Source organism: Lathyrus oleraceus, chromosome 4 (assembly GCF_024323335.1).
Source record: "Lathyrus oleraceus cultivar Zhongwan6 chromosome 4, CAAS_Psat_ZW6_1.0, whole genome shotgun sequence".
In the NCBI taxonomy this organism is placed as follows: Eukaryota; Viridiplantae; Streptophyta; class Magnoliopsida; order Fabales; family Fabaceae; genus Lathyrus; species Lathyrus oleraceus.
This window is the reverse complement of record NC_066582.1, coordinates 55,614,031-55,625,019: the sequence shown is the minus strand read 5'-3', so window position 1 is coordinate 55,625,019 and position 10,989 is coordinate 55,614,031. Positions and strand designations below refer to the sequence as shown.

Genomic DNA, 10,989 nt, shown 5'->3' with positions numbered 1-10,989 from the left:
CCAAAAGAAATACACAAACAGGGGGTATGGTTTCAGCATTCAGAGTGCAAACAGCAGATATGGCGCATGGTCCAACAGGGAGGCCCATTGCCAATTGTTGTGAGAGCCAGGGGGTGAAAAAGTAATATGGTGTACATTCAGTAATAATGTACTAGGCCCACTCCAATGGAGGCCCAAACGAATGAAGGCAATGTAGTTCATCAAATTCATCATTTTTCAAATGAAATGAAAATTTCAAAATGAATTAAAAAATTTAAACACACATGCAGGGAACATTGAAACAAACTAATGAATTCATGCCACACCATCACCACCACTGACCACCGCACTGGAGGCTGCCTTCGGCAGCGGTGGTGCATCAAAATCCGAATAACAACCATCATCCTCATCGCAACCTCATGCTAAGTTCAAATACAAGATTAATTTTATGAAATTCTCAAACCTAAGTCCTAACTGAAAGGGGAGCATTCCAGAACCCTAGGCAAAGAATGATAAATTAAACGATAGTTGTTCACAGATTCACGCTCAAATCCTAGGGCTAATGATCCGTAAAGTATTATCTACATAGTGGTAACAAGATCATGGTAAACAGAGAAGAAGCTTATTTACCTCTGAAACGAAGATTTGTTCCGACGAACGTTGAATCGGAGAAGATGAAGTTGCAACGAAAAATCACATGAACAAGGTAATTCTTGATCCTATCTTCCTCCTTTGATTCTCTTTTTCTTCTGAAACTTATTTTGCAATTGAGATATGGATGTAATAGAAGGTAATCGAGAGGGATTGAGACTTGAGCGAATGTGAAGATTTTGCATAGTGAAATGTGAGGGAGTTGAAGGATGAATGTGAAGAGTGCTTCTGAGTTTGTGATTCGTGATTTGTGATTTGATTTATGATTGCTCATTTTTGGAATGAAGAAGAGTGATTGGTATTTATAGAGTTTTGGTTCTCAAATTCGGTTAGAAATGCAAACTCAAAATCATCTGAAATTCACATCAAGTTGGTTAGAAATGCAGAAAATATGTTAGAGTTTGAAATGAGTGAAATGAATTAGTTTCAATGTAATGGCTCTGCAAATTCAGTTAGTGTGAACGGTTGATCCCGTGTGTGCTGCATTAGGTTAACTATAGTAGAGCTCATTTGTTCGGTTACACGAATTCTATAGGGTTAATGTGCTTTGTGTCCTATTATGAAAAATTATGCAGGAGGGAATGTTAGTTAGTTTTATGATATGCGTTTATTCAAATTGGTATGTTGAGTTGTTCTGTTACATTTCTGCAGGGGGAAATTATTTTGCTGATTTTTCTGTCATGAGCTTACTTGAATGCTTGGAAAGTTATGCTATTGTGGAGAATTTTCACTTGGTGTGTGGTTGAAAAAATACAGGTGTATGAGTTATGAAGAGTTTTGGCTATGTGTTCTGCTTACGAAATATGTAAGGTCAATGTGTGATGCTCAAGTTGTTGTAAATGAACTGTGTACAAGTTCTATTATGCCTTCATTATGAATTACGGATGTAGATGCATGTATGCTCATGGTAATTAATGATTAGGGTTTGTTGCTAGCTTCATATGCGAATTTATGGAATGACCTGTTGTATTACATGATGAATGAACTGAACTTGTTATTGTTGCATATTGCAGGCTGCTTGGCAAATCAGGCCAAGGTTCATGGTGATGATGAAATGTTGATATAGTAAGTCATAGTGAGGTTGCACGGAATGGTTGGTTTGCCTACTGCAGTAGGGCAAGGTTTTTGAGATAATTTGCAACATGATATCATGTGATGAGCTTATGCTTTAGTGAATTGTTGCAAGTAGTTTGTCATGTTATATTTCAAACTTAGACATTATTTTGTAATGTTTGGATTTGGTGGCTTGATTGGTGTAATGTTTGTAGCAAGGCAAGATAAGTAAAGCTTGGTTTGGCAAGGAAAATGCAGGGTATGACTTGGTTTGACAAGCCAAAAGACCAAGTCATAACATGGTGTGGTCCATTTTGCAAAAGGTGGAGCTTTCTTGGTTGTGAAGTAACATTGGATTTTATGGAATTAAATATGGATGTATATGTAGTCAACATTAGGTTTAGGATGAAGAAATGTAAAGGTTGACTTTGGTCAATTGTTTGACCAAAAAGTCAACTTTTGAAAAATGAATATTTTTTATTTCTTTGTAATGGAACAATGTATTCTTGATAAATGAATGGAAAACCAATGTTTTGAATGGAATAATCATGAATGTATGTGAATTAAAATTTTGAATTTTGAATGATCTTTAACAAAAAAACAAATTGACTTATGCATGAATCCAATACTTTAACCAATTGAAACATGATCACATGAACCAAATGGACCAAGCTACATTAATGGAACAATAATGAATTCCCCTATGAATCAAAATGGATCAAAGACAAACAATGAACCAAAGATCAATGCACCAATGCAAACATGAATTCAAAGACCAAAAACCAAGGAATTTCAAGGTACCATGGGCTTATAACCAATGGACTAAGAATGACCAAGCAATATGCATATATATGGATGCTTGAACAAAATCTTGAACCAGATGAAATCCTCAACATATGGACATGTAGGTTAGATGAATGAATTTCATGCACAAATCAAGTTTAATGGTTGATGATGCATGGCAAGATGGTCAAGAACCCATTCCCCATGAATTAGGGTCTTAATCAATCCCATGGTCAAAAGTCAACCCCAAATGGCACATAAGCACCAAGCATGCATAATTAGGGTTTCATGATATAAACAAACTAACTAAAGCTTTCAAATCAAACATACAACTCCACAGTTAATCTCTCAACACATGGGCCCACAACTAGGGTTTAGTGGTCCAACCAAATGCTCAAAAGATCAATCATATGTTCCATGAACAGCAAGGTCGTGAATTAGGGTTTTAGTGCACAAATGAATACCAAGATGTGATCTCCTTGAATCCAAGTCCCAAAGATTATGAAATTAGGGTTTCGCCCCAATGCTTCCATATGAAGATCCATACCACATTTTTAGGGCTTGATCCACAAGCAAACCCTGGCTTTTGTTAGCCAAGAACTTTGAATCTATGATGATTATGAGAAGGTGTTAATCTATGATGATTATGAGAAGGTGTTAACATGAATTAATGATGCACATGAATAAGGCATGAATGAATGAAGATGAATCTCAAGCCCAAGATTAGATGAAAAGTGAAAAGGAGAGGGCAAATTTTATGGTATGACAGTTGCCCCTATTTAATCATCTTAAACCTGGATACGCGAACAACGCGAGCTGTTGGGGTATTCGAGGTAGAAGAGGATTAAATACCAAAATATCCAAAAAAAAATCCCGTTGAGAATGGTTGTAATGTGATGTAGGTAAGCGTATATGGAATACGGGGTGACATATACTTTCATGGGTTCATCTGTTGGGGGTTGATTGAAATATTATGTAGGGAAATACATTAATCGGGAAGGAGAAACATGATATGAATGTTATATGTAATGTATGATTTATTTTCTTATGATGTTCGAATGCTTATGTAGCCATATGAATGGCATTCACAAAGTAAGGTTTCTGACGTAGAGTAGACTTCTACTCATCACTAACTACACCAAAGAAACCGTGTTGAAAGAATGATTCGTGTTACCACCACTGCTGGAGATTTCACATCGTCCTATTGGGGAGAAAAAGATATATGATTTAACCGGGCAATCATCAAAATGCTTCCGGATGTCAAGCAATTACTATAGACTACCGATCACCCTTTAGAAGTCTTAAGGTAATCAAAGCAATGCATAAAGTTTTCCTTTAATGTAGCTTTTATTATTCTCAAAGTTTTATAGCATTATATGATCAAAATAAATAGTTATTTGACAAACAAAATGCGAGAAATGAAAAGCAATTTACAAGGGAAAATGAATGTTATTGATTATGAAAATTTTGTATATATAATGTGTGTATAAGGATGAAAAAATCCTTAAAGAGAAAATTTGCAAAAATTGAAAAAACAAAGAAAATGGCAATGGGATTTTTTTTTTGTATTTTTCCATTGATTACAACATCGGATATTATCCACTGGAAGATCTAGGTTCCAACACTTCGCTTCAGTTAACAATGATTGGATCGATCTTTGGCCGTCTGAGATCAAGCTATAACGAGATAGGCTCAAGGATTATAGTGAAATGCATGCATGCCTAACTTTTTCCTGGACATTTTCTATACTTTTTTCGTCCACCGAGATGCTTATTTTTGCCTAAGTCGCCCTTTCGGGTTTTCAACTTAGCGAGCTTTACATTCTTTTTATTTGATCCCTAACTTTTGCATGGATATTTCATTTTTTGGTCCATCGGGATACCCCTTTTTGCCTAGATTGTCCTTGCGGATGTCAACCTAGTGGATTTTTTATTCACTTTTTTTTCAGGCATGATGTTTTTTTACTGTATCGGAGTTCACTAGAAATGGAAAATCTTCCCCATTCATAATGGTGAGGATCAGAGCTCCACATGAGAAGACTTTCTTGAAAACAAAAGGTCCTTCATAGTTGGGAGTCCACTTGCCCCGTGGATCCGAGTGTATAGCAGAATATCTCTTGAGCATGAGTTTCCTTCATAGTACACAGGAAGGAGAACCTTCTTATTGAAAGCTCATTTAAGGCATCTCTGGTATAGATGACCATGGCAAACATTCGTCAAATGTTTCTCTTCAATTAGATTCAGCTGATCATATCAGGATTGAACTCATTCGGCTTCGTCAAGGTCAACTTCCATGATAACCCTAAGCGAAAGCATTTCAAACTCGATTGGAAAAACAACCTACACACCATATACAAGGGAGAATAGAGTTTCCCTAGTGGAAGTATGAACCGAAGTCCTATATCCATGCAAGGAAAAAGTAAGCATCTCATTCCAATCCTTATAGGTTATGAACAACTTCTGGACAATCTTTTTGATATTCTTGTTTGCTGCTTCTACGACGCCATTCATATTGGGTCGGTATAATGAAGAATTGAGATGCTCGATCTTGAATTCTTGGCACAACTCACTCACCATTTTGCTATTGAGGTTACTGGAATTATCAGTGATAATCTTGCTATGAACACCTTAGCGACAAATGATCTCTTTCTTAATGAATCAGGTAACCATTTGTCGAGTGACATTAGCATAGGAAGCAACTTCAACCCACTTGGTGATGTAATTAATAACAACAAGAATGAATCGATGGCCGTTGGAAGCTCTCGGCTCTATTATTCCAATCATATCAATACCCCACATAGAGAAGGGCAAAGGAGAAGTCAAAACATTCAATGGAGATGGTGTCATATGGATCTTGTCACTGTATATCTGACATTTGTGACATCTTATGACAAAGTTGTAATAATAAACCTCCATTGTTGTCTAGTAATAACTAGCTCGAAGGATCTTTTTAGCTATGGCGGGCCCTTTAGCATGTACACCTTCACAACCCTCATGTATAAACCTTATGATCGTGCTTGCTTCATGTCTATCCACGCATCTGAGCAACACATAATCATAATTCCTTTTGTATAACACATCACCATTCAAGAAAAACTTTGAACAAAGTCTTCTCAGAGCTTTCTTGTCAGTAATGGATACACCCTCGGGATATTCCTGTTTTTCCAGATATCTTTTTATGTCATAGAACCAAGGTTTATCATCAGAATCCGCCTCAATTACTAGACATTGTGATGGTTCATCCAAGTGGTCAATGTGAATAACATGTGCTTCATTTCTCCACTTGACTTTAAACATGGATGTCAGAGTAGCTAGAGCATTTTCCAACTGATTATCTTCCCTTGGGATATGATGAAAAGAGATTTCATCAAAATAGCAAATCAGCTTCATGATATGCTCTCTGTAAGGAATCAATTTACTATCACGAGTCTCCCAGTATCCTTTAACCTGATTGATAACCAGAGCGGAATCTTCGTACACTTCAAGAATCTTAATTCTCAAGTTAATGGTTGCTTCAATATCGTAGATACACACTTCATATTCTGCCATGTTGTTGGTGCAGTCAAAGGATAATCTAGCAGTAGATGAAAGATGAAAGCCAGTTGGAGAAGTAACAAGTGCGCCTATTCTATGACCTCGAGCATTAGAAGCACCGTCAAACATGAGTGTCCATCGCGATCCTGGTTCGGGGCCTTCTTCAGAGTCTAGAATAACATAGTCTCTGATAAATAGGATATCTTCATCTAGAAAGTCAAACCTCATCAGTTGATAACCTTTCATAGGTTGGTGAGCAAGGTAGTCAGAAAAAACACTCCCTTTTATAGCTTTCTGGGTTGTATACTGGATGTAGTAGTCGGTTAACAACATTTGCCAACGAGTAATTCTACTAGTGACAACAGGCTTTTAAAAAATATACTTTATTGGATCATCTTGGATATCAAAAAAGTGGTATGACAAACCATATATTGTCTCAGGCGTCGAGCAGCCCAAGCCAGAGCACAATAAGTTTTCTCCAAGAGTGAGTATCTGGTCTCACGCTCAGTGAAATTCTTGCTCAAATAGTATATTGCATGTTCTTTTCTTCCCGTGTCATCATGCTGACCCAAAACACAACCCATAGATTCATCTAGTACCGTGAGATACACAATACGAGGTCTACCAGGAACATGTGGTATTAAGATCAGTGGTTCTTGCAAATACTTTTTTATCTTGTCAAATGCCACCTGAAAATGATTATTCCACACGATCAACTGATTTTTCCTAAAAAATTTGAAGATCGGTTCATATGTAGCTGTTAAATGAGAGATAAATCTGGAGATGTAATTAAGCCGACCAAGGAAACCTCAGACTTCTTTCTTAGTTCTGGGAGGTGGCATATCTTGGATCGCTCGAACTTTATTGGGACCGACCTCAATGCTTTTATGACTCACAATAAAACCCAACAGTTTACCATATTGGACCCCAAAGGTGCATTTTGCTGGACTCAACCGCAATTTGAACATTCGAAGCCTGGTAAATAAATTCCTCAAATGATCTAAAAGACCGTCTTCAGTTTTGGACTTGGAAATCATATCGTCCATATAAACCTCAATATCTTTATGAATCATATCATGAAATAGGGTTACCATGGCACGCTGATATGTTTCCTCTGCATTCTTCAAACCAAATGGCATGACTTTATAGTAGTAAGTTGCCCAAAGCGTGATGAAAGTTGTCTTCTCCATATCATCTGGAGACATCTTATCTGGTTGTACCCTGAGAAACCATCCATGAAGGAAAAGATGGAGAACTATGATGTATTATCAACCAAGACATCAATATGAGGCAAAGGGAAATCATCCTTTGGACTCACTTTATTGAGATCTCGATAATCCACATACATCTTAACCTTCCCATCTTTCTTCGAAATTGGGACAATATTGGCGACCCACTGAGGATATTCAGAAATAACTAAGAAGCCAACATCAAACTGTTTCTTAACCTCCTCTCTGATTTTAAGTGTCATGTCGGGCCTGGTAATTCTGAGTTTCTGCTTGACCAGAGGACGTTCAAGATTGAGTGGTAAGTGATGCTCAACAATATTGGTGTCCAACTTAGGCATATCTTTATAAGACCAGACAAAGACGTCAACATATTCATGAAGTAACTTGACCAACTCAGAGTGTACATGCCCGACAAGGGATGCTCCTATTTTCACCTCTTTCCTGACTTCTTTAGAACCCAGGTTGATGACTTCCACTGGCTCTTGATACTGGCTCTTCACCCGACAATTCACAATCTTCCTCATTGTTGTCTTCAGCTTGGTTGATTAGAGACCCATATTTACAATAGATTTTTTCCGAGTTGTTATCAATGAATTTGTTTGCTCTGCATGTTATGAGATTATTTTAGTATGCTTTTTGAAAAGTGGAAAAAAGAAGAGAAACTTTTTCCATTTTATTTAGTGAAAAGGTAAAATAACTAAAAGTCAAGAAGCATGATTTTGAATGCAAAACATTCTCTTTATTAATCACATAATGTTTTTAAGATAGGGAGGCCCTTACAAGCTATCCACTTGTCTCGGGAGAAGACAAGGGATTAAGAAAACAAAATACATTACGTTTTTTTCGAATAGACCCTAGGGACCACGGAGTTCGTCCAGCTGCTAAGCTTGAATCCAGGAGGACACATGCATACAAAGTTGGGAGCCTTCTTCTTGTTGCAACTAGCATCTCCAATAACTGCCACAGTATGATCATTCTGAAAGCCTGCACTGTTAAACCTAACAAGATTGAACTTTTTCGGCTTCCTCGAACCTGACTGACGTGATGAAGGATGATAACCAATACCAAATCGGTCATGCTTCTTAGCCACATTAATAATTTGACCTTGTCATACCCTAAATTTTGCCCCACCTAAAATCATTCATCTGTAAAACATTCATTCATTTATATCTCATTCTCTGAATTGATGGTCATCTGGGTCATGAGGATTTCATATGTCGTACATAATTCAGGATTAATGGTTATTTTGCTTGACTTATTTATTTTGATTTATTTATTTTGATCGATCTTGCATTTTTCTATTCCTTACATATCCATAATCAACATTGGTTTGACTTTCATTTAACCTTTGTTAAGTTGATAATTTAAGTTTTTGCTATGTATTCTCATTAGATTCTTAGTTGATTGGGACGACATCATCATTCATTCACGCACCATCTAACATACATTACATTTATAATTGTCTTGCATCGCTTTGAGTACAGATGTTTAGAAATTCGCTTTGCACTTGCATTAAAGTTCTAGTTTCACCTAGTGAAGCTATACTTGTTGCATTTTTTTAAAATTTAAAAAAATTTAAGTCAGGTGCTAATTGGTTATTATTGATTAATTAGTTTCTAACAAGAGTTTTTCATAAAGTATTAGGATAACACTATTTTTTTTATCAGATAACAATTTAAGATTTCAAAAATTAGACATAGGAGGAATTTTTGTTTTACAAATTTAACCTTATCATTTAATCCCTTATTACATCAAGTTTTTTTCCTTCTTTATACCAAAATAAATACAATTTTATAAAAAATAATAATAAACTCCCAAGCTTGCAAAGGTGGTCCCACATGAACACTCTATCCATGAGGACAACAACAACCATGTTTGTTGGCAGAATTTTTGTCCTATATGAGCAAAAGAAACAACATACATTAATATGATTTTAGGAAGAAAGTACAAGGCTAAGAGTCAAAACAGGAAGGTAAAAAGTTCAGGATATCACAACATCAATTTCAGTATGGCAGACACACAGTTTACACCCAAAGATGTTAAAAATTTCTGTTTTATCGAAAGTTGCTGAAGCTCCATTCCTTTTACATAAATTGTACCCTAAAAATTCTAACATAAATGAGCAGAACCAAGGGGGAGACGAGAAGGATGAGAGGACTTTTTTTACAAAAGAGACATCAAAAGGATTCAAAAAAAACTAACAAACATCCTTAGCATAGGGACATAAATCGAAAGTAAAAAAAAACAGGTAGAGAGGGAGTGAGTTCTACTCTAAAAATCTCATAGAAGAAATCAAGTACTTGAATCGTGTTTTCCCGGGAGCGGCGTATTTGAGTAAGTTTTTTTTTTATGTTGAATTTTGTTTGGATTGATTTTGTGAGCACGTTTGTTCAGTCGCCATCCGCCGTCGTGAGATTCATGAACAAACGAAGTCACGTTTGTTGGAAGCAACCGTCATGGTCGGTTCTTGGACGGAAGGAGTCACATTTGGTGAACCGCCATCGTCGTGAGATTCGTGAAACGCCACCGCCGTAACGATCTTGAGCAGCAGGATTCCCGCTTGGATGAGGCGGTCGGTTGAGGTTCTTGAACGGCCACCACCGCATGTTCATTAGGCCGGAATCATGGTGAGAAGTCGATTGGAAGTTGGGAAGAAATCTGATTTCGAGATGAGAAGGAAAGAGTTTTCTCGTTGGTTACTTGATTTTTTCCAAGACCCTGTTCAACGGCCGTTTTGTTTGTTCTAGGGTTTCTTGTGTGTTTGTTGTTAGTATCAAATAAAACGAGTCGGATCTGACCCGATCGTCCTGGACCTACCCTTTTTTTTAAGGCCCGTTCTTTTTTTTTGAAACTCCGTTGAAGTTTAGGTCTGATATTATTGGGCGAAATTAGTTTCCAACTAAGCACTCCTAACTTGATGGTTAAGACTTGTCTTGTCTTCCACCAGGTCCAAAGTTCGATCCTTGGCTTTAGCTTTTTAGTGGTTTTTATTAATTTTATTTTCTTAAGATAGTCATAATTTATTTTATTTAGATTAATCTTTTTCCTCGTATCCGCTATTTAATTCAAAAAAATTTTCTTGCTTTATTCTATTTTCATTTTTTTTATTTTTTTTAAATGCGTTAAAAAGAAACTTATTTATTTGTTCATATATTTATTAGCTTATTTATAATCGACTTATTTTTGGATCCTTGTATATCAAGTTTTTGTGAGAGGCTCGATTCAACTCCCTTTGTTTTCCAACCTCCGTACTTCGATCATTTGAATCTCAAACCTTCATGTTATCCAATATTCAAATCCTTTTTCTCAATAAAATCTGAAGAAAAAGATTATCTGGATGAAATATCCAGTCATAATCCTGAATATTAGGCCCAAGTTGTAAGAGCTTGCAAGCCATAAGTATCTGTCTTCTCTTTAAAATACTTATAAATATTCAAACTTCTTTTCTCAATAAAATTGAAAGAAAAAGATTATCTGGATGAAATATCCAGTCATAATCCCGAGTATTAGACCCAAGTTGTAAGAGCTTGCAAGTCATAGATACTCGTCTTTCAAGCCCAAAAATATATTCAACCAATAAAACTCTTTTTTCGCCGCCGTGCGATCTTCAAAACCTTTTCATAAACGAAAGACACCCTGTCTTAAGATGATGAAAAGGAATGCTTCATCCATAATTGTTGAGCTGAGATAAGTGACGTTTTTCTGAATGTTGATTTGTAAATCCATTCGATGTGTTGTATATGTCCACTCCTCACCTGTTT

At 36.4% G+C, this 10,989-nt stretch overlaps 1 protein-coding gene and 1 long non-coding RNA gene across 2 annotated transcripts; one reads left to right on the top strand and one right to left on the bottom strand.

Moving 5' to 3' along the window:
* Positions 1 to 244: 244 nt before the first annotated feature.
* LOC127073284 (uncharacterized) lies at positions 245 to 2,229 on the top strand. Its single transcript, XR_007785715.1, has 3 exons — positions 245 to 685; positions 1,282 to 1,537; positions 1,644 to 2,229. It is a non-coding gene; the product is annotated as an uncharacterized LOC127073284 (long non-coding RNA).
* A 2,894-nt stretch (positions 2,230 to 5,123) lies between these two features.
* On the bottom strand, positions 5,124 to 7,752 carry LOC127135990 (uncharacterized). The gene is made up of 5 exons (XM_051062603.1): positions 7,346 to 7,752; positions 6,875 to 7,220; positions 6,425 to 6,688; positions 5,544 to 6,305; positions 5,124 to 5,333 (listed from the first exon to the last, which is right to left on the bottom strand). The coding sequence occupies exons 1-5, from the start codon at positions 7,750 to 7,752 to the stop codon at positions 5,124 to 5,126; spliced, it is 1,989 nt and encodes a 662-aa protein (XP_050918560.1).
* Positions 7,753 to 10,989: the final 3,237 nt, after the last annotated feature.